The 24,428-nt window shown below is 47.5% G+C and overlaps 1 protein-coding gene across 1 annotated transcript in view; it reads right to left on the reverse strand.

The window, feature by feature from the left end:
- Positions 1-20,416: 20,416 nt before the first annotated feature.
- The window catches only part of FTO (FTO alpha-ketoglutarate dependent dioxygenase), a 375,692-nt gene continuing 371,680 nt past the window's right edge, over positions 20,417-24,428 (reverse strand). Inside the window, exon 9 of the mRNA XM_029926592.1 lies at positions 20,417-22,700. Within this exon, the coding sequence (XP_029782452.1) occupies positions 22,547-22,700 (154 nt within the window). The 3' untranslated portion in view covers positions 20,417-22,546. The remainder of the gene's footprint in view (positions 22,701-24,428) is intronic.

Here is a 24,428-nt window from a genome sequence, read left to right on the forward strand (position 1 = left end):
ATGGAATATTATTCAGCCATAAGAAAGAACAAAGTGTTACATACTATGGCGTCGATAAATATGGAAAACAGTATGCTAAGTGAAAGCAGCCAAGCACAAAGGCCATAGGTGGTAGGATTCCATTTATATGAATTGTCTAGAATAAGTGAATCCATAGAGACAGAAAATAGATTAGTGGTTTCCAGGGGCTGGGGAGGGGGGAGATTGGGAGTGGCTTCTAATGGGTAAGAGGTTTCTTTCTGGGGTGATGACAATGTACTAAAGCTAGACAGTGGTGGTGGTTGCATAACTTTGAGAATGTAATCACTAAAAATCACTGCACTGTTTGCTTTAGGAGGGTGAATCTTACGGTATGTAAATTCTATATCAAATTAAGAAAACAAACTCTTTTGGCAGTGATTACAGGGATCAAAGGAAGACTTAACTTTGAGAAGGGTGTACCCACTAACTTTAGCTAATCCAGAGAAGGTGTAGGAAGCCGTTATGCCCCTGAGCTGGTGTGGAAGAGGCTGGTGGATTGAGTCGGGGGTGAGGGATGTTGGCCAGCTGCTGCTGACTTCCCAGGCAAGTGGTCCAACCATAAATGAGTCAGACCTGTTGTCTTTAGAGGCAAAGGAAACTCCTTCTGCTTCTAACTAAAATAAGCCCCAGTGAGTTCAAGGAAGATGAGCAAATGCTTCAGTGTTCTTTAAAGGCTCAGGCATGAGAACCCCCTGTGAGCATCAGTTTCATCCATGACACATGCTAAGGTCTAGAAGTCAGGAACCCTGGGTGATGCACCCAGTTTTGACTGTACTAGCATCCTACAACTGTTTTGCATCTCAGCTTCCTTCCTCAAAAGTGAAGACATGAGAATAATGGATTTCCAAGATCCTTCTAGCCTTAGAATTCCAGGAATCTGCAACAAAATTCCCAGAGCAAGTGATACTTTTTTGTTTACTGCAGTCTCGTTTTTGAATCAGGCTTTGATCATGAATCATATCACAGTATGTCCATCATATTGCTCTTTCCTATTCAAACTGGGTTGGAGGTTTGTCTAGCCAGAGTCTTGACTCCCCACAAGACCTAGAAAGAGGTGAAGCTCTTGGTAGGTGTTTAATGAATATTTATTAGACAGTGGGTTGTAATGTTTTTTGGGATCCAAGCTAGTGATCTGATGTACATCTCTGTGCTGTTATGCAAAGACTGGCCACCCTGTAGGTTGAGAACTAGGAAGCACTGTTGGTCTGAGACTTGACCCCAACATTTTTGAACCCTTGGTAGTTCTAGAGGGGGACACCAGGGTTTTTCTTAGGGAGAATTTATAATGCAGAGATTAGATAAGACCCTCCTTGCTGTGCTGGGTGAATGGGGTCACCCGGCAACACACGCTTTAGACGAGATGCTAAGATGTCTGCTTCTTCAAGTTGAAGGCTAGTGTACAGGGCTATCTTTGTAGGGAATTATGATATTAACTAATTTAAAAGAGGGGTATGCAGTGAACTCTTTGGACCAGAGGTCGGGCAAGAAAGAAACTTAGGAAGGAGCTTCTTGCCTGGGAAGAAAATCTAGCTCTTGCAATATGACAGAAAGGCATGTTTTGAGGGGATCGGGGGGGAGGTGGCAAGTGTAGTCTCCCCTGTGAAGTGGACAGATTGCTGGTTTCTAGGTTAGGTGGACAGAGCCTATATTTAGTGTATGTCCCATGGTCAATATCAGCCTTGATGCAACCCTTGTTCACTGTAGCTGAGTGGTCTTGGCTTTCTTATGAGGAATTGTGAGATGGACCCTTGCTTCCTTTTTGGGCAGGGACTTAAAACAAAGTGTGTTTCCCCATGGTGGCTCTCACAGCAGGAGATCTAGCTCTGGAACCCCAGGAGGTGCGTAGAAGCAAGACATATCTGGAGTGGAGTAGAGGCATACTCTAGAGAAACAAGGGAGGTGAGGAGGCTGCCTACCCTGGTGATGGACGGTGATACCGAGGAGCCCCACAGCATTCACTCCCTAGATCCACAGCTCTGGCAGGGCCACCCCCTGTAACTGGCTTTTGAACAGGAAGCAACGGTCTTGAGAGCTACTTAGGAGCTATGTGCCGGAGCTAGGGAGCCTAACCATCCTGCAGCTCCGAGTCCTGGACATCCCAATGGGGGCTGGAAGCCGCAGCTCCAGTGTCCAGGTCCAAAGGCACCCTGCCGCCCTGTTTGTCACTCTGGAGCACTGACCTGTCACTTGGCAGAGCCTTAAGAACATCCCAGAATGTGACTGTTCCATTTCAGTCCTATGAAAGGCACAGTTCCAATAAAGGTGCTGTGTTTTATAATTGTGTTTTCTGTATTCTCAGGGAAGCTTCTGGATAAAGTCATGTAATCCTGCCGTCATCTGACATCCAAGAGAGCCCAATTCCAAACGCAGTAAACAATATGGCAGCACAGAGACGGGATGTGGCCGCGATTCCAGGTGTGGCTTCTGGGAATGAGGCATCGTTCTTACGAGAACCTCTTGTCTGTGTGATTTAATTTCAGCGATGCCTCACCCCCAAAACATTCTCCGCACTGAATGTTGAACTTGTGCGGTAGGCAACATTTTCCTCTGGGTGAAACTCTCCCTGTGTTGAAACAGGAAATACTCCTGGGCAGTCTCACTCTCTTGCTAATGTAAATGTGTGCTTCAGTCAGGGAAGAGGAGCTGTAAGAAGGGGTATTTATTTGCAAAGAGGCCTAAGCCTCAGAGAGAAAAGAGAAAAAGAATTCATCCCTGTCATAATTTTGCTAAGGGCTGCTTTCAGACCTAGAATGCATTTTTCTAATTTGTAGGGACAGTGACAACCATAGTTTCATTCCCAGCTGGCAAAGAATGGCTCAGGAAAGAATTTGGACCACAGTGAGACACCACGTCATGCCCATTCAAATGGGTGCCTGGGTGGCTCAGTTGGTTCAGTGTCCTACTTCCGCTCAGGTCGTGATCTCATGGTTCACGAGTTCAAGCCCTGTGTTAGGCTCTCTGCTGTCAGCACAGAGTCAGCTTGGATCCTCTGTCTCCTTCTGTCTGCCCTTCCCCTGTGCACATATGCTCTTTCTCTCAAATAAACATTTAAAAAAAAGTATGTATACATATGGATGTGGAGAATCAGAGCACATGTGTCCTGCTGGTAAGAATGTATGATGGTGCAACTGCCGTGGAAAACAGTATAGTGGCTCCTCAGAGTTAAAATTAGAATTGCCATACGATCCAACAAGCAAGTCTCCTTGGGGGTATATTCCCAAAGGAACTGAAGGTAGGACCTGCAATAGATACGTGTACACCCATGTTCATCAAAGCATGATTTACACTCCAGCCAAAAGGTTGGGACAAGTCAAGTGTCCACTGACGAATAAATGGATAAACAAAATGTGGTAGACACGGAAAATGAAATGTTATTCACCTGCAAAAGGAATGAAACTCTGTTGTGTGCTACGACATGGATGAACCCTTAAAGACATTATATTGAGTGACATAAGCCAGACATTAAAGGACAGATATTGTGTGATTCCACTTTTATGAGGTATGACAATAGTTGAATTCATAGGGACAGGAAATAGAATAGTGGTTACCAGGGAGGAGGGGGAGAATAGGAACGTATCATTTGATGGGTACAAAGTTTCAGTACGAGAAGATAAAAAGTTCTGGAGACAGAGAGTAGTGATGGTTGCACAGCAGTGTGAATATAGTTCATGTCACTGAGCTGCACACTTCGAATGGTTACAATGATAAATTTTACATCATGTACATTTTACTACATACACATTATTTTTTAAGGAAAAAAAATTCAGTAGCTGAAAAGCAGGCTTCCCTTCCCTTTACTCTAGAGATACAGTTATAATCAGGGTTCTGGTTAGAGCAGAAAGTGTGTCAATTAGAACAAGCTGGGTTACTGCTAGGTAACAAACATCCCCCCAGGTTTCTCATTCATGTTATGCATTTATCGTAGGGAGTCAGGGGAGTTCTGCTCATCCTACTTATTTGAGGACTCTAGCTGATGCAGCAGCACATGCCAGAAAGAAAAGGATGTCCTAAGGGTCTCACACAAATAAGTAAATGCTTTGGCTTGAACATTACATGTGACATTTCCACTCAAAACTCTTTGGCCAGTATTCATCACTGGTTCGACCTAAGGCTGGAAAGTCTAATGCCCATGTTCTCTGAAAGTGGAGATTCAGAAATCTTAGGCAAACACTACTAATGATGTCTTTAAAAGTACACAGACTAGGGGTGCCTGGGTGGCTCAGTAGGCTGAATGCCTGACTCTTAATTTGAGTTCAGGTCTTGATCCCAAAGTTGTGGGATTGAGCCCTGCGTTGGGCATTGTGCTGAGTGTAGAGGCTGCTTAAGATTCTCCCCCGCCCTCTCTCCCTCTCTCTCTCCCCCTCTCTCTCTCTCTCTCTCTCCCTCCCTCTCCCTCTCTCTCTCTCTCTCTGTCTCTGTCTCAAAAGCCAAAAAATAAATAGACTAGTCCAGGGGAAATAATGACCCCATCGCTCTTGAAATTGAAAATGTCCTTCTGATATGTAGCCGTCACCTGGCCACATCATTCATGTGATCTCTTGTCCACTCGACAAACCTTTTCTGAGAGTCTACCACATGGGCAGGACCTCCTTTATGGGCCGGATCACTTCTTACCATCACAGATGGTTTTTGGTTCAATGGCCAAGTTATCAAGGCCTAATTCCACAGAGGGGTGGATGGTCTTTGGTGGCTGACCGTCTCCCCTCAATCATCTAGATGAGGGCTTCTTCAGGACTCTTGTCACTTCTTGCCACCTAAGACACTCTCCAGCTATTTCCTATGATGACTGAGGCAGCCATGCTCTGCAGGTCCACTGATTACCCAAGGAAGGTGAAACTCTCTGCACCAGTCCTGGGGAGCATGCCCCGCTGGACAGGGCATAAGAACCCCATCTAGCAGACTTCTGTTTGGACTCTTGAGCAAACACGGAGCTGGGCCAACACATCTCTAGCTCCCCAGGATGGCGGGAGCACCTGGGCTCATGTCTTGCCTCTGCCGGGTACACTGAGACCAGCAGGTCCCAGCATGCATTTCCTCCTCATCTTTCCCTGTCTAGTCTCTTACCTCTTGCCTTTCCTCCTCTCAGCTCATTCTCCTGTGTCTTTGGTGCTGGGTGGGCTTCCTTCTATTGCAAACGAGCATTCATTTCTTCTGCAAATGTCTCCTCTGTGGCAGGCACGGTCCTAGGTGCCAGAGACAAAGTAGTGAACGAACCAGACAAACGTCCTTGCCTCTGTGGAACTATTGCCACAAACCCCATTCTTCTGGACACTCCTTCACCTGGCTTGTTTTTTTTAAGGTTATTTATTTTGAGAGAGCAGGGGGTGCAGAGAGAGGAGAGAGAGAAAATCCCAAGCAGGGTCTGCCCTCAGCTAGAGCGAGATGTGGGGATCGAATTCCCGAACTGTGAGATCATGGCTGAGTTGAAGTCAAGAGTTGGATGCTTAACCAACTGAAACCCCCAGGCTCCCTCTCTACCCTGCCTTAATCAAAACCTTCTCCATCATGAATCACTTCCGACAAATGTCCTACTGTATCGCTGCTCTCAGCAAATGGCTGCCCGCTCCCCCATAAAGAAAATGGAGGCCTTCGGGTATAAAATTTCCAATGATGCCGCCTTCATGTCAGCCTTGTGGACACTCCGGTCTCTGCTGAAGTGTTCGACCCGACTGTTCAACCTGATTCCCTCCCTTCCCGAACCAAGACTTCTTCAGCATCTCTGAGCTTGCCCAAATTCTTCAATCTCAGCTGTCTACTGTACTCTCCCTCCATCCCTTTAAACATGCTCCAGATGATTCTCCTGATTCTCCTTTAAAATCAGAATGCAGAATATTCAAAAGGTGAACTCTCAGATCAGTTTGAGAAGCACCAATTGTCCACTGGCCAGTGATAAGGCATATGGACACACTGTGGGGACGGGAGGAAGAGTCAGAACCTTCTCTCACATCATTGGCCAAGGTAAATGCAAGATGAATCACATACTTGAAGGTACAAACATAAAATGTGACCAGAAAAAGCATGAGAAAGAATAGGGGGAGCTTACAGGACAGAAACAAGAAACCAGAATGGAGAATATTGACAGATCTGACTATGTTGAGAATCCAAATGTTTACTTATGATGAAATAGACCGTATGTGATAAGAGATGCCATAAACAACATTAAAAAAGAATCATAGACTGGAAAACCATATTTGGAACTCATACAAGTCAGGAATCATATCCAAAATATACAAAGAGTTCCCACGAATCAAGAAAAAAGGAACTGAATTTGTTTTAATGACAAAGGATAGGAATAGGCAATACAGAGGACAGAATAAATTAAACATGGCCAATATACACTTAAAAGAAGCTTAAAAATGTGGCCTCTTCCTTTCTTCCTTCCTAATACAGGTTATTGGACCAGCAAAATGGTCTGCCTGTTGCAGCCACTTTGTCTTCACTGTTTTTAAAAAACTTTTATTTTTTTAATGTTTGTTTATTTATTTATTTTTAAAATTTTCAATGTTTATCTATTTTGAGAGAGAGAGAGCACAGCAAGAGGGGACGAGCAGAGAGAGAGGGAGACACAGATTCCGAAATAGGATCCAGGCTCTGAGCTGTCAGCACAGAGCCCGAGGTGGGCTTGAACTCATGGACCATGAGATCATGACTGAGCCGAAGTTGGACACTTCCCCAACTGAGCTACTTAGGCACCCTAATGATTATTTATTTTGAGAGAGAGGGAGAGTGCAAGTGGGGGAGGGGCAGAGAGAGAGACAAGGAGAGAGAGACAGGGAGAGAGCGAATCCCAAGCAGGTTCCAAAGTGTCAGCACAAGAGGCTGACGCTGGGCTCAAACTCACAACCCGTGAGATCATGACCTGAGCTGAAACAAGAGTTAGACGCTTAACTGAGCCACCCAGGAGGCTTCGCTTCACTCTTCAATCTACCGCAATCAAGCCTTGACTCCAAAATCGCTAAAACTTGACTGGCAAAGGCACCCATGGAAGCTATCTAGCTCCCTGGAAAGACTGAGTGTATTTGGAAGACAGGAAGTGTCCTCTGACTGGGCACAGAGGCTTGGTGGGGCTGAGGGTGAAGAAGAGCGGGGTGCAGGGATGGGAGTGAGACAGGTGCTCCGGGACCGAGGGCTGTGCGCAGATGTTTATTCTTTTAGAGGAAGCTAGCCGTGGTCATTGCTGTGGATGACAGTCTAGAAGGGCCATACTGGAGGCAGAAGGACCTGTGGGACAGCTGTGGTCGTCATCCCAGTGGAAATAACAGGAGCGGGAAGAGGGAGGTGAGAACTGAGAAAGGACAGGGACCGGGGCGGTGATGTGGCTTTGACTCCAGACGAGAGCAGGAGAGCCAGCGAGAGGCTGTTTCGGAGCAGTGCAGCTGAGTCACGGCCAGGGAGGGGCTCCAGGCCCGTGGACACTCTTCAGAGACCCTCATCCATTTACAGGGACTTCCTACTTAAAAAACTTTTTTTTTTAATGTTTTGTTTTGTTTTGTTTTTGAGAGACAGAGAGAGACAGCGCAAGCAGGGGAGGGCCAGAGAAAGAGGGAGACACAGAATCTGAAGACAGACTCCAGGCTCTGAGCTAGCTGTCAGCACAGAGCCCGACACAGGGCTCAAACCCACGAACTGCGAGATCATGACCTGAGCTGAAGCCGGTGGTTTAACTGAGCCACCCTACAGAGACTTCCTATTAATGCCAGGATTATTTTCAGGTTTTTGAAGGAAGCAAGAGTTTGCACTAAGTAGAACGGTTTTCCCAAGGCTCTGCCTGCCCATATACTACAGTAAGTGAAAATCAAGATGCATGAAAGGGTCGTTTGGGAAGATATTTGACCCCAAAATAAATCCAAATGGACCATCTGATGCCCTATTGAAGACAAGCCTTTCACTATTTCATAGACTCCCTCTTCCTCCAAACATGATCTCAATAAGCCGCAGTCTTCTCCATGTCCCCCCCGCCCCCCCGACACACCATAGGAAGTGGTTATCCAAGTCTCCTGTCTTTTCTGCAGCCGAATCCAGTGATTTGTGGATCTCATTCATATGGCAGTGGTTCTGGCCCTGGATTCCTCCCTCCGCCCCCTTACCAGCGGGCAGCCCTCCTAGAAGAACAATGGGTTTATAATATGAGCAAAACAAAGGAGTCGGGAGTGAACCGCTCTTGGAAGTAAGTAGGTCAACACACGATCAATTTCCTAAATTTAACATTATGTTTGAAAAATGCACCTTTAATACAGGAATCTGCCTCAGCCCCGTGGGGTAAAGCCTGTAAAGTTGAGGTTCCTGAGAGGCTGCTTTATCAGGTAGCCTGAAGTTTACCCTGGAGGTTAAGCAATAAAATGGAAACAAAAAATAATTTAACAGTTTTGCAGTTAGTTTAACCCCGCAACTGCTCCTTAAATGGCTTTCACCTTCCTGGAACTTGCCATGCTCATAAAGCTACGAGATGCATTTCAAAGCTATGAATTTGCTAAATAGAACTTCATTTCCTCTTCTTATTAGAGGTAATTAAATTTATTAGACGCCAGTAAAAGCCTTGTAAACAGAAAATATGAATGCTTATAAAAGTCTGCCCTTTCTTTTCAGCCTGATAATTAAGATGCAACGAGAAAGCAGGTAATAACAGCTCATAATTTATGAGGTGCCATTCAACCCCGAATCTGAGACATATTGTGAAGGTATTAAACACTGAAATGAAAATAATACCCACTGAAACCCATTATTTATTAAATACATAACCACTCAGAGAAGTAAACACATCACACACCGAACCTGATATTTCTGATGGAAACAGTATATATACAGCCTCTCCCGCTTTGACTGTATTAGCCATCAAGTCAAGTTCTTAAATCAAAGTCACAACTTATTTAAATGCAAACTGCCCATGGCAGCCCGGCAAGCCCCAAATTTCCTCTAGACATGCACCTTGATGTCAGTTTTCAAAGACCGAGTCACTGTGAACTCCTGCATTATTGTTGTTTTTAACATTCGCGGAAGGAAAGGAATATCCCCGCAGCAAGTGTTAGAGAAAGAGAAACCGGAGAGAAGACCAGGAAAAGATTCTAAAGAGAAAAGCAAGAAGCATGAATAAGTGAAAACATTTCCTTCCTTCCAGCACAGATGAACTTAGCACCACCTGCTGACACGATGCCCATCCCCCCTCTCTGGTGTTATCTGACTCCAAATGGAGCCTTTATACCTCAGTTTAGGAATGTACATTATATCTTTATCAACAGTCCACCTGAAACCTGTACTTTAGAATAAATGGTGGTGGGAATCTTAAACATCTGATGTGATCAGTTCAAAGATGCCCGTGATTATAAGGTACTCCATTATTTTATGTATCACTAAGAAAGAAAAATTAGGACGCTGTCCATCAAACTGGGACTGCATTCACCACTGTAAGATGCATCCTGATGTCAGGGACAGTAAAACTAAAAAAAAAAAAAAAAGGCATTTTAGAATCCACATTATACAGTCTATAAAACTAGATGGGGTAAAAATTAACAGTCTTAAAACCGTTATCCTGGTTATGGTATGTGAGTTATAGCTGAATAAAACTGTTATGAAACAATGTTATTCTGGGCTTAAGGTTGAAAATCCAAAAACATCATTATATAGAAGGCGGTCAAGAAAGGCCTCACTTGAAGGTGACAGTTGAGGAAGAACATGAGAAGGTGAGGTTGTTGCATGGGTATCTGGGAGAAGAGAGTTCCAGCGGAGCAAAGAGCAAGAGCAAAGGCCCTGAGGTGGGTGAGTCCTTGGGGCAGGGAAGCCAGAGTCAATGGTGCAGAGAGAGATGGCAGGGGCTGAGAATGGGGGTGGACAGGGTCATAGGAGATGAGATCAGAGAGCTGAGAACACAAAAATAAAGTTTCCTCCAGTTGAGGCGCCTGCGTGGCTCAGTCGGGGAAGTGTCTGACTTAATCTCAGATCATGATCTCGCGGTTCATGAGTTTGAGCCCCACGTCAGGCTCTGAGGAGCCTGCTTCGGATTCTGTGTCTCCCTTTCTCTCTTCCTCTCTCCCACTTGTGCTCTTTCTCCCTCTCTCAAAAATAAAGATTAAAAAAAAAGTTTCCTCCAGCTTTCTGTGAAGTTGAACACAAAATTTTAAAATATTCTTTAAAAAACTTTGGGTGTGTGCGTGTAGGGGTGTTATCCATCAACATCACTCCAAAACCGTACTGGGTAGCTTCTAGAAATATTTAAGCATCATGTGCCTTAGCATCCTTGCTATCTTTACAGGTGATCCTCCTCCAAGACCCCCTTTTCCATGAAGACTCGATGCTTGAAAGCCGTTCACTCGGCCAGGTCCTTCGGAGGGGACCTGTTCCTCGACTGCGTCCAGCTGCGAAGGGCGTGGACGGCTTCAGTCTGCGGCGCTCACCAGATAGCACCTCGGGTTTTCATCGGAGATCAGAAGTTGCCCCTTTTTATACGACAGTGCTCACGAAGCAGCTGCCCCCGTGCCCAAAGCTACCACCCAGTGCCAGAGAGCAAAGCTCCTCATTTGAAAAGCTAGCTTTTCTCTTTTTTGAGCAATTGCTCTGAGCCTCGTGCTATGCTGAAAGCTTTGGGTACTTTCTCTCTTATTTAACCCTCCAACAGCCTTACGTCACTGCTGCGCTTAGTAGTCCCCTTTAAAAGAAGAGAAACTGGGGCACAGAGAGGTTAAGCAATTTACCCACGGCCACATGGTATGTGTGTGTGTGTGTGTGTGTGTGTGTGTGTAGATCAACTGGGACTGAACCCGGGTCAGATCTACCCCAAAGCTCAGGTGTGTAACCACTGAGCTGTAGAGCCCTGTTCTTACTTGGTAGTGGCTTCAAGTAACTCCGATTCCTGCCTTTATCAGATCTGGTGTCTTTTTTGCCGGGTGGGACCCAGAACCTGGGCAGGATTGAAAATGGTGCTAAGGTCAAGCTGGGAGGGACAGAGGTTGAGGGCTCTCGCTTGGGAGTCCTGTCTCTGCCAACTCCTGGTTGTGTCAACTCTGGCAAGTTCTTTGGCCTCTCTGTGCCTACATGTCTTCACCTGGAAAATGGAACATGACTACCGCATTGGGCTGCTGTGATCATGCTGTGACGGTTTCATCCACAGGGTTTGAAGGGCGCTTGGGGGCCAGCGTCTCCTCCAAGCCATTTCAGATTACCGAAGGTCGCAGTCTCATGCCAGTGAGTGGGGAGATGGGCTTCTTCTGGCAGGATTCACGGGGCTGTGGCAGCAATGCGAGGGGGTGTTGGTTCCCGCACGGTGGGCTTTGTCCTGAGGTACGATGACCGAGCTCTGGGCATCGGGAGTTTAGTCCCTTCTTACAAGGGGGTCTGTGCATGAAATCATGTACAATTATTCCTCAGGGCCCCCTAGGAAGGTGCCGTGCTGGAAAATGGCACACTGTCTTTTATTTTGTCGTTTTGCTAGACTTTTCTTTCTTTTTTTTTTTTTTTTTTGAAAGGAAGCTCTGGGCTCAGCATGGGGATTGAACTCACAACCCCTGAGATCAAGAGTTCCAGGCTCGACCTACTGAGCCAGCCAGGCGCCCCTGTTTAACTTAAAAAAACATTTTTTAATGTTTATTTATTTTCGAGAGAGAGACAGAGACAGAGACAGAGACAGAGACAGAGTGGAAGCGATGGAGGGACAGAGAGAGAAGGAAATGCAGAATCTGAAACAGGCTCCAGGCTCTGAGCTGTCAGCACAGACCCTGACACCGGGCTTGAACCCACAAGCCGCGAGATTATGACCTGAGAGCCGAAGTCGGAAGCTTAACCAAGTGAGCCAGCCAGGTGCCCCTGTTTAACTTTTTATTTTGTTATAATTATAGATTCACAGGAAGTTGAAAAAAAAAAACATGTACTGGGAGCTCCAGCCAGTTTTCCCAGATTGCCACATCCTGCAGAACTGACCCGTGACATCAAAACTAAGAAATGGACAGAGCTCAATCCACGAAGCGGATTCCAAATTGGCAGGTGTGTGTGTGTGTGTGTGTGTGTGTGTGTGTGTGTGTGCACGTGTGTGTGTGTGGACAGCTCTCTATGGTGGTATCATATGTGTGGATTCATGTGCCTCCCCCACAGTCATGACACCACGAGGCTCCCTCATGCTGCTTCTAAGAAACCCCTGCCTCCTGTCCCACACCTCTGGCCCCCAGCTATCTGCTCTCCAGCTCTATACTCCGGTTAGTTCAGGAAGGCTATATAATCAAGGGGATTATTTATTTTTATACATATTTCCAGCATTTAAGTGATTTTAGACCTTTTGCTCAGTATAAGTCCCCCAAGATCCATCCATGTTGCTGTATGTATCGACAGTCTATTGCTTTTTTATTGCTTAGTAGTATTCCATGGCATGGATGCTTTGATGTTTATTCACGCACCCAAGGCTGTTTCCATGTGGGGGCCATGATGAATAAAGCTCCTATGAACGTGTGTGTATAGGTTTTGTGTGAATAGAGGTTTCCTTTCTCGGGGACAAATGGTCAAGAGTGCAATTGCTGGGTCATGTTTAGTTGTACAAGAACCTGCCCAAGTATTTTTCAGAGTGACTGTACCTTTTTCCGTTCCCATCAGCCATTGGTAAGGGACCCTGGTTCCTCCACATCCTTCCCAGCAGGAGGTATTACCGCTACTTTGAAAATGACAGCCATTGGGGTGCCTGGGCAGCTCAGTTGGTTAAGCATCCAACTTCAGCTCAGGTCATGAGTTTATGGTACGTGGGTTCGAGCCCAGAGTCAGGCTCTGTGCTGTCAGCACGGAGCCCACTTTGGATCCTGTTTCCTGTCTCTGCCCTGTATCACCTCCCTCCCGGCTCTCTCTCTCTCTCTCTCTCTCTCTCTCTCTCTCTCTCTCAAAAATGAGTAAATATAAAAAAATGACAGCCATGTTATAGGCATGTAGGGCTACCTGTTGTGGTCTTGATTCTCTAATGGCAAGTGATACTGGCCATCTTTTTATGGGCTTATTTGCCACCTGTATGTCCTCTTTCCACAGTTTTTCCTCCACTGCTAAGACACGCTGTGGTTTTAGAGCTGAGCACCAGGTGTGATTCAAGCCATGTGATAACTTCTGGAAGGAGCGAGCAGAGTCTGGTCCCTTCTCCCCATACTCCGGGCTGTGTCCTCACTGCGTCTAATTTAGGGGTGGAATCATGAGGCTGTTTTGCCCTTATGTTTGTGTGTGTGTTTGCTGAGCCCACATAATTGACTTAAACGTTTGTGACGTGACAACGGTGTCTTGGAAGGCAGTGGGATCTGACATTGTCTAGCCAACCCAAGCCCAGTGCCCAAGTCCATGTCCACGGAGGTCTCCCGGCCTTCCCTCAACGTCCACCGGCCAAGGCCGTCTTGTTGTTTGTGATTTTGTGCTCTGGAGCTGTGCAGACCCCTCCACTGAGGGACCTGCTGCTTGGAGAAGGCCCGGTCTGCTCCTTTCTTGGGCTGCTTCTCTGCCGCACTTGAATCCCAGGCAGAACCAAGATCTCTTGTCGACTGCTGTTGCCAAGCCCCAGCCATCAGCTCAGAAGCTTTGGCTAACATATCAGCGCCTCCTTGATCAAACGTCTCTTGGGGACGCTAACTGTGTTGGTCAAGTTCTCCTTGACCCATCCTCAGCTCCGACTTCTTGCCTGCAGCTGATTCCACCGTGCTCACGGCCAGTGCACCTAGCATACAGCACCAGGGCCATGAAAGGATTTGGGATGTTGTACAAAAAAGAGGAACAAAGAAGAGAAGCAAGTCTTAGGAGGTGAAGTAGGAGAGAGAATTTAGGGGTAGATTTCAACCAGCCTTGTAAGCTGTGGCCAGAAAATCCTAGAGGAGATCTGATGTGTTATCAGATTAAGTATACGCTAACAACCAGCTACCACATAGTTCTCGAGTGCTTCTTACATGATCCACACAGAGTGACTTATAAGCGACTCAAGGGCTCAGGTGGGGAGAGAGGCAGTGTAGACGTAACGGCCTGAGGCACTCTTGGCGACTCTGGACAGCAGAGGCACAGTGCAGAGGCTTTCGGGAGGCCAAATGAACTGAACAGCACATCAAGGGATGGAGAATAAATCAAGGGACACTTTGCAACTTCGTTACAACTACACGTCCTGACCTGAACATAAATGAGCACTTTGGAATTCCTGAACAGAAACCCTAAGAGCCGGAGGGTCCTGAGTAGGAATAAGGGTTCTACTGACCCTTTGCTAGAGTTAGGGAGCATGCATGCACTCGCCCACCACCCACCTTGGGAGAAAACTGTACAAAGAGGGGTCCTGGCATGAGTGTTTTTTTTTTTTAAGTTTGTTTATTCATTTTGAGAGAGACAGGGAGAGCTTGAGCTGGGGAGGGGCAGAGAGAAAGGCAGAGAGGGAGGATCCCAAGCAGGCTCTTCGAGGTCAGCGCACAGAGTCTGATGTGTGGCTGGAACTCGCAAAACCGTGAGAGCAGGACCTGAGACAAAATAAGAGTCAGAGGCTTAACCGACTGAGCCCCCCGGGCGGCCCGGCCTGAGTGTCTTGATTGGGACACCATATTAATATTCATCCTCGTCATTTGTACGTGTTCTGTAATTAGGAAGTACTAAACAGGTTGTAAATCACCTAACATGCTCGACCGTGGATAATATAGCTCATCCTCTGTGTTAGGCTAGGGGTCAGCGCTCCTTTTCTGTTGAGGGCCAGGTAGCAAATATTTTAGGCTTCGTGGGTCCTGTGGTCTCCGTGGCAGCCATTCCTCTCTGCCACGGGAGTGCGTAAGCACCCATAGACAATACAGAAGCAGAAGTGTGGCTGCATCACCACACAACTTTGTTTTGTAAAAGCAAGTGATGGGCAGCTTCAGCTGTGGGCTGTAATTTGCTGACTCCTGCTCTAGATTTTACTATTGTGACTTTTGCTTGACCCGTGTGTTTGGGGTGATGAATCCTGGCATGATTTTAATATCCTGCACCATAAATTCCAATGGCCTGCTCAGGGAGTTCAAAATCCCCCCAAATTTTGTGGACCTTTGTGACCTAAGGGAAAAAGAATTAATGGCACACAACTATTTTCTAGACTAACAGGACTTCTTCTCTGGGCTGGAATTGGAGGGACAGGCTGTCCTTGTTCTTGTGAGCAATCTGGAACCGTCTTCTTCAACAGATGTTGGGGGAACTCTAGGCGAGTCCAAGAATGTCCACAGTCGTCCTGCATCTTCATACATGCCAGGAACTTGCAATCCAACTCCTGTAATTCACCTTAAGTAACTTAATTTCTTCCATCTGGGCTTTCACTGTTCCATCTGTAAGATGGGTGTGTTGTGTAAAAACTCCTCTTTGGGAGACAGGCCTTTGCAAATGTGGTAACTCTTGCTTCTCTGGCCAAACTGCTACCTTACTCTCAGGCTCTGTGTTAAAATAAGCAAGGAGGCTGAGACCAGAAATGTCATTAAGAACAGGGCTTTGAAGACAGGGCCCTGGTGATCCCAGCACAGAGTCTGGTATTTAGGAAGGAATCAGTGAGTGTTAGAAGAATCCATTTTGGCTAAGGCTGAGAAGGTGAGCCAACGCCATCAAGGGTTGGCAATATGGCGGCCAAAGGCAGGCCTGGGGCCTCTGCCGGCCCCCCCGCCCCCCTCTTCCACTCTCAGCCCAGCACCCTCCTCACGCCGCGCTGCAGCGAGGGGACCCCGACACAGCCGCACTCCTGTTGTTTTGCGTGGGCAGTTTTGCCCGCCCGCGGCTGTCAAATTCACTCTGACGTTGGCCTCAGCTGGGGCTTCATGCTTTCAGAAAAATTTCCCCCACCGCCCTTCACTTGAGGTCCTTGGCAGGGATGCCGCTCTCATTCTGCACGCACAACTCACTTCATGGGCACAAAGAAATGGGAGAAAATCTCGGGAAAAACACACACACACACGCAACGCCCCCCAGCCCGACCCAGCCTAAACCTTGGGAAATCTAACAGGGCCTGCGTTTCTTTAAAAATTATACACAGACATTTCTGGTCGAAGTGAAGCCACGCTTCTCACAGAGGAGTGGAGACAGCAAATGAAGCCTTAGTCATACACAGTTAGTTTCAAACTTATGTTACTGCTCACAGGGAGAAATCAATGTACAGTATATTAAAAACAATCACAGCGGCCCCTCAGTGATCCAATAGTTTAGCTTTGAATGCATTCAAGCTAATGGAGGCTTTAATGGCTTCTGACAGATCATTCCATTGATCAAGAGGCATGTATGAAATACGCTGCCTACGAAACTCTGTTTTGATTTTGAGCGAAAAAAAAAAAAACCCTAAACGTCCATGGTAAACAGGGCTTGATTGTTCCTATGCTCACTGAGGAGCCGCTCAGCCTGACCCTGGTCGGCAGCAGCGGAGGGGAGGACAGTGGGAATCCTATATACCTGGCCTGCGTTCCCCCACCTCTAATCAAGGCATAATCAACTGGAAATCTCTGTCTGAAGCGTTGGGGGGCGGGGGCAGCAGGGTGACCAGAGGTCCAGTTTTACTGTGTTGGATCTGGAACTGTCCTATGAGTGGTACCTTTCTTTAGCTGCTCTGAGGAACGGACTCGGCCCTTCCGGGGCCCTGGGGCTGCTGAGTTGAAGGCGGGTGCTCTGAAGTGAAAAACGAGATCCTCCCTTCGGAAGGATGAGCAGGGTTTCCAGCCGGTGGTGACGGTTTTGCAAAGAAACTAAGGGAAGAACGCACACACCGCTGTCCGGGTGTGAGCGCCAGCACTACTCTTGGCAGAAGGTGTTTACATCCCCCCGCGTTCCAGCTGCCTGTTGGGGCCTCGCCTGGGAGCCGTAGGCAGCTCCTGTCTCACACTTGGCCTCGACTGTTGGGAAGTGAGGAAAATTCTATACACCCATCTTGCCATTACCCATCAAAATCCAATGGGCCCCACCAAACAAATACTCATAATCTTGCTTCCTTGCATCTGCATAGGGCTTAGCGTTTAGAAGGGTTTCCACTGCCTTCTCCATTGGGGTGCACCGGACAGCGGTGAGGAGTCTCTCCTGGGGGTCCTGTTCAGCTCGCTGATCCTCTCCTTGCCCCGGAAGCTGGGAAGGGCACGTAGGAAGCCTTTGAAACTGGCCCCACTCAGGGCGTGCTAATCTGTGGTCTTTATTTAATCATTAATTGGAGGGACTTCCCACGACAGTCACGAAGGGAGCGGGTCAGAATCGCTCTGAGCACACAGGGTCCGGAATGACTGGGCTTTTCCTAAATTTCTGGTAGAACGGCCTTGACCTTTGCGTCCCCATCTCCCCATCTGCGGGGACACAGAGCTGTCCTAGGCCAGCACTTCCCATCTTTCGGCAGGAAGCTACTGCACTTACCAGATTAAAAAGCAACAGGGAAACCTTGGTGCTCGAAGCACTTCATTTGTATTGGCACCATGGTTAGCGAGTGGCTTTTGTAAAATTGATGAATTTTGTCTAAAGGCAAGTGCAGACAGGCAAACAGATCTGTATCTGCTGTTATCCATTTCGCTTGACACACATGTGCAGAGGAACTATTTTACCTCGATTCTTTCACGACTGATGAAAAGTAAATGCGGGCAGTCGTGCACTGCATCATTGGAAAAGAATCACTGAATCTAACGCTGGAAGTTAATTAATGCTCCCCGCCCCTCGAAATAGACTGACCCTGGTGCTCAGACATTCAGAGTCAATAAACAATTGTACACAGATCATCCATTAGAAGGTGATGGCAAGATTTTTTTTTTTAAGCAAATCTCAAATGGCAACGGGTGACCTCATCCCGCTGGAGAAATGGGAGTACTGAAGAGTCATTTTTCATAGTATCTCATTTATTAAAAGTTCCATGCCACCTGCCTAGAAAAAAACAAATAAAAAACAAACCAGGAGCTGTGAGGCGCTAAGGGGAGAACATAAACGGTTATGGCTAATTCCGGCACAAGGTACGAGACGTGATGCGCATCCCGTAACACGCGCGGTCGTGGTGGCAGGACGATCCAGCGAGCTGGGCGTTACTACCGTCCTGTTGTATAAACAACAACCGGGGCACAGAGAGGTCGAGTGATGTGCCTGCGCCACAATGCGACAACTGTTATCAGAGGAAATTGGGAGAGTAACTGTTATCGCCCACGCCTCACTGAAGCCGTGCAGACGGAGTGCCGCGGAAGGCCTTTTCCATGCCACTCCTCCATCTTCCCAGCAACCTCAGGTGGGAGAGATGTTATTATTATTCCCATTTCGTGGACAAGAAAACAGAGGTTTGAAAGGAAGGTAGCCTCAGAGTCATACCCAGGACCAGGATTTAAACTGGGTGGGGAGGTGTGCAGCCTCTATGGCCACCCAGGAACCACAAGGATATCTCCTCAATGGTAATGGGATGAATAGAAGAGGGGTGCAGGGGGACCAGGTGTCAGTCATGGGAGGAGGGGCTGGGCAGGTTATCTGGAAGGACATCTCGCCTCCAAACGCTATGGAGAGCATAGGGGTTGGGGCCGTCCTGTGCGGAGGGGGTGGGGGTGGGGCCCCTGGAGCCGGCCTCGGTCTCCAGACCCAGCCGCAGGTGGCTGTCCTGCAGGAAGTCACTGCTCGCATCTCTCCCCTTCCCCACCCCAGCCTCTAAAGCGGCCCGGCTTTCAGGCAGCGGCCAACGCCACCGTTACAACACTCCTGGGCCTTTCCTCCCCCTTTATGGTTGTCAAATTGATTTCACCACTGGGGTACCTAGGGCTCTCAATGAGACTTAATTAAAAATACCATTTAATCACAAAGTAACAAAGGCACACTGGATAAATGGCATTACCACTTCAGCACGTCCTGATCCGCTCTCTCCTCTCCCGCTCAATCTGTTTGGATGAGAATTGCCTTTTCAAATAAGAATCCCCCCCTGTCTTCCATGCACTTGCCTCTGACAGATCTCCAAAATAAACAGTATTTAGCGTGGCAGGGATCCAAATGTATGCAATTTACCCAGTGGTAAAATCAGCCTTAACTAGAGCAGGGGAAGAAAAAAAAAACAACCCCCCAAACCAAAAAACCCCCACAATAGTTGCATTTGAAAGTACCCTCCCCTGAAACACATAGAAAACCTTCTGCTGAATGTGGGGTATCCATTAAATAGGGTCTATGGAATCTCATTTCTAGCATCCCTCGATTCCATGGGTGATGGATTCAGAAGCTTATTACTAAAATTGTGTCACAAGCAATGCCAGGACCCCACTCTTTTCTGTCTAGCGAGCTTCCCCGGGTGGGGGGCTGTGGAGGAGGGGCCGCGGTGCGGGAGCTGTCTGCAGGGAGGCAGCAAGGCGAGGCACCCCCTCACACACTTGGAGGGGTCCACAGGACACCTGCTCCCTCTTGAGATCTCGGCCCTGGATGTGGGAGTTCCGGTTAGAAAGCGGTGCCTTTGGGTGGCCCCTCAGCTCTCTCAGAGACACTGTGGCATGGTCGGGCCATCATCTCAAAGTGCAAGAATATCACGGTAGGTTGCTCCCCCCCGCTCCCTGCGTGGAACCCCTCAGGTGTTTCTTGGGCTTTTGGGACCAAGTCTACAAGCTCTCGAGCTGCCTTTCTCCCACTCCTACATTTTCCCGCCTCTGGGCCTTCGTGACCGCTGTTCCCTTACCTGGAAAGCTCTTCCCCGTCCCTTTCCATGACCTCCTAATCTAAGCCAGCGTTCCTCAGTCCCCAGCACCCAGTGGGCTCCCTCTGGCCCTTACGACCATCTTGTTACTTATTTGCTGGTTTACTGTCTGTCTCCCACTTCTGAGTTTCTGTTTTGGTCACCGCGTACCCCTGGCACTCGGCATGGCACAGAGAGCTTTTGGAAGTTGGATGCCCAGGGCTCACCGCCATTGCCAAGGTGTGCTGGGGGGTCAAGAAAGGTTTGTGGGCGTGAGGGGAAGGTTTGAAGGGAGAAGGACTCGGGAGCACCTTGGTGCACAGGGAGCTCTTCAGACCTCTTTCCGCAAGACGGCCGGGCCGGGGCTGGGGAAGCCGGGCAGGAAGCACGTGGGGACGGCTCACCCAAGGTGGCCCCAGGGCACGCTTCCTCCTCCCTCAACCACACTCATGGCCCGTGTTCCCCAGGAACATCCTTCCCTAGCGCTCAGGAAAGAAACAGGCCTTCCCTTGGCCCTGCAGGAACTCAACTGACGCCAGTGCCTGCTGCAACCTGCTTTTTATGGTCTCTTGCCGTCCCTCGTCTACCCGCCCGAAACCTGCCGGCAGAGGGCACGTGCTCCTCAAACACGCGGAGCTCGTGCTTGCTGGACGCCATCATTTCTTCTGCGAAAACGAGATTCACGTACAGGTAGTGGCTTCTCATCACCTGGCCCCACCTGGAGGCCTTCCAGAACTATCTCCAGCTGCTGACCCCACCCAAGCCAAGGAAGCAGGCCCAGGCCCTAGGGTGCAAGGATAAAAGAGCAGAGAACAGGCCTGAGGTTCTTATCGTCTCTTTTTAATAGCTTTATTGTTTACGAATGTTTTATGATGTACAAGACATATTACTACAAGTAGTTCACAAATATAGCTCAATAGTAATCACACATATTGGGGGTGAAGCACTAAACATGATTATCTCTTTCTACGGCAGGGGTGCAAGCAAGCAGATTTGGAGAGTGCCGACAGGAAGGGGTCAGGTTTAAGATAAATGATAAGAGGGAGCAACAGGGGCCATGGAAGGCTCCCACCCCGCCTAAGAGCAAGAAGACACTACTTAGCTCGTTGCCATGCCAGGACGGAGGTCTAGGATGGCCAGATGTTCGGAAGTCTACGGAGAATACACTCACTTTTATGTTATATGAAATCTCCCAAGTTTTAAACACTGGCACCTAATGAACTTTAACACAGAACAAGCACTGGGACTAAATAAAACAGGAGGCCCCGTGGCCTCGGTGCCCGGGCTGTGACATCTGTGTGCCACACGCTCCTTGCTTCCGTGATTTCATTTAACCTCTACAACCGCCCGGTGAGGTGGCACCTCACCGTCTGCTGATGAGGAGACTCAGGACCGAGAGAACAGAGTCTCCGGATGACGAAACCCCGGCTTCTTTGGGTAACGCAGCCTTCAGGGGTCAAGTCCATGGACGTGAACGCTACCTTGAACCAAGGGGAATCTAAGGGCAGGATGGAGTTTGGTTCTCCGTGTGCCTCTCAATGGGCCACACAGATTTTCGGCTTCCAAACTACTTCTGTAAACCACTATGAGAAAAGGCAATGGGCTGGGGAGAGGGGCTAACTACTCTTGTGATTTCCGGGGTCACCAAAGGGCAGGAGCCAGGCCAAAAAGGGACAAAACTGGTACAAAGGGCATGGGAAGAAGGGACAACATCTACATCAGGCCAGCTTAACTGACGCATAATAATACTAACATTTACTGGGCATCTAACTACCTGTCAGAATTCGTTCTATGCCTGTAGCTAGGTTATTCCACTTGATCTTCACCTCATGAGTTGCTGCCTTTAGCATCTCCATCACACGGATGAGGAAACTGAGGCATGGTGACATGCCAAAGGTCACAAAGCTGATGCATGTTTCAATCCAGGTACTCTAACACCAGAGCCCAGGTTTTAGTCTCTACGACCCATCGCCATCAGGAGGGGCCCTGGGGCTCCTCAGGCCTCAACACACGACCTGTCCTTACATATGAATGGGGGCAATTCTAGAAAAATGCATGTGCAGGCTAAATCCATGAAGCAATCCAAATAGGGCTGTGTCTCTTTCATTAGATCAGGGGAACGTCCTCATGACAGATGTCAAGTCTCTTTTAATTTTCGACACCTCTTCATTCCTGGGGGCAGATACAGAACACAAAACTCGGGCTTTTATGTAGGTCTGTCTCACAGAAGGGTAAGTGGCTATTCTTTAATGACTCGTTCTGCCCATGGGGGCAGAGACTATAGACAATGGAGAAGAGACTCTTCTGCTCTCAAACTTTTTATAGAAGTGTGATCTGATGGAAGTTTCTACAAGGATGAAAATGTCCTGCATCTGTGCTGCCCAATACACTAGTCACCAGTCACATGCGGCTATTAAGCACTTGCCATGTGGCTAGTGCAGCTGGGGAACTGAATTTTCAATTATGACTGAAACGGACTATAAGAAGCCACACCCAGCTAGCGGTTACCCTAGTGGATGACACAGCCTCCGGAGGGCGGCATGAGAAACTGGGGGGAAGGGATCTAGGTTCTGTCTTCCCCCAGATGACTTTAGAGTCTAGAGTCTCTGAAAAGGCTTGGGAAGGTGGAAAGTAGGTTGGGCTCTGTCACAGGCTGGGCTCACATCTGTCACCTTGGCCCTTGGGAGACAAATGGCTCCCCTTAGAAATCCAAGTGGGGAACAGTATTTCGGGGCTGGGTTTCTGTTTCATACCAACTCAGATTATAACACTTGTGTCATTTTTAAACATTTTAATATTCATGGGCTCCATTCCCTACTCTTTCCAACTGGGACCTAGGTTCTACGATCTAAAGGCCAAGTCTACCCATATCGCCTTTGTCCAAGCCCATGACATGGTTGGAGGAAGGAAGTCAAAAATCTTTTCCTCCTCCACCTAAGACCTGTCTTCCTTCTAGGGTTTTGCTTCCAGAAGCAGACTTCTGAGTTCTGAAACGACGTCTGTGAGATCAAATGGCAGAGGCATCAAAGGGTCATCCTTTTCCCAATATGGCCGACATTCTGGCTTCTGATCCGCAGGTAAAGTTCGGGCAATTCGGGACTGGCACCTGGAAGAGCAGGAAGAGTAGGGATTAATCCACAGGAAGAAATTCCTGGAAGACCCAAACTTATGTGTAGTTCGGAACGACGCTGCCCAACATTCCAGAGATAGATAATTCTCCATGACGGTGGTGGCGGTGATATGAAAGGGTGAGTTCACCAGGCAGAAAGCAGGTGCTTTGAAGACAGAAGAACTGTTCTTCAGGGCGCTGGAACTTCTTTTTCTTTTTTCAATTCCCTGCTTTGTATTATCTCCGGTGGCTTCCACAGAAGCCAATCACCAGGGAAATTCAGTTACTCTGCCTTTAAAATGGTGAATTATTTTTTCATTATCTCAACTGTTATTTAAAGTGTGTGATTAAGCCATTATCAGATTTAAATGTTTGTGGGATTTCGATGTATTACTAGATTACTGGGAAAGATTAAATTGAATTTACTGCATTAAAACGTCCAAGAATAGATTAAACAATATTACGGGCTGGGATTGACTTTGGAGATTCTAGAGATTTACAAGTGTCCCAGCTTGCTGTGTTCAGAAAAAGGCACTCCAAGGAGAGACCGATTTATAAGGATATATGCAAATAGAGGTTAATAATCATTTCCACTGATGAATAGGTGGGGAAAACTTCCACAAAATTAAATTAAAAGGCTAGCAAGAGTTACTCCCTGAGGAAAACACTTAAATCACGGTTTTTATTAAATGGATTATTCATCAATAGTAGAGAAATTAATTATCATAAGCAACTAAATTATAGCCTTGTAGGCAAAAAAAAAAAGTTGGGGGAACACCGTCACCACCCTGGCAGGCATCTACCTCTCGGAGAGACCGGCTTATTTAAAATTGGTCTGGGAAAGCTCAGTGGCTTTGGCTTTATTCGTCTGAAAAACGAGGATCAGAGAGGACGAAACACAGATTGCAGTAAGAAATGAACAGTTTCCCTCCTCTCTCGGAGCGCAAGGTGGTGTAAGCGTATATACCCAAAAGAAATACGGTGAGTCCACTTGAAAGAGCCGCGTGGGCTCTTCCCCACCCCCGCTGTCTCTGCATTGTTCTCTAAATCAATTAAAAAGTGGTCCTACCCACAATTCGCCTTCAGTGTAGGGCCAGCTATGAAGAGATCAAAGAATGGAATCTCCTTGGCCCTCCCTACTTCCAAGCGTGATGGTAGAGAAGGTTCCTAACTAAAAGACATCTTCTTCTCTGGGGAATTATTAATGGTGAGGGGATCCCCACGGGAAAACATACTTCAACTTTACACCTATTTTCTCGTGTGGTTAATTGCTATACCGGCATCCTATGCACTCAATCCGTCGTACATTACACATAACATTCCAATATATCTTCGGCTCTCCGCATCAGACCCTGATAATAGCGTCTGTTAACATGTACTAAGTACTATTATGTAGCACATCACTTCATAAATAATAAGATTAGCTGACCTCAGGGCCCCAAGAAGAGTAATGTGTTTAAATGTTCTCATTATTTATTTAAAACAAGAATTAAAGCAACAGAAGCTGCTTTTGACAATCCTCTTAGCATAAATATTAAACTGTTTGCACTGATAAGCCCCACACAGCACTGAAGAACAGAGGGTGCGTTCCACAGACTACTTAATAATAGGTGTTTGACACTCGGCCGCTTGCTGTCGTGGTTCTGAGGGTGCATCTCCGTAGTTTCAGAGACAGTCTCTAAATCACATGAAAGGCACGGAGGGGAATTAATATTCAGGAGAAGC

This window comes from Suricata suricatta, chromosome 16 (assembly GCF_006229205.1).
Source record: "Suricata suricatta isolate VVHF042 chromosome 16, meerkat_22Aug2017_6uvM2_HiC, whole genome shotgun sequence".
Lineage (NCBI taxonomy): Eukaryota > Metazoa > Chordata > Mammalia > Carnivora > Herpestidae > Suricata > Suricata suricatta.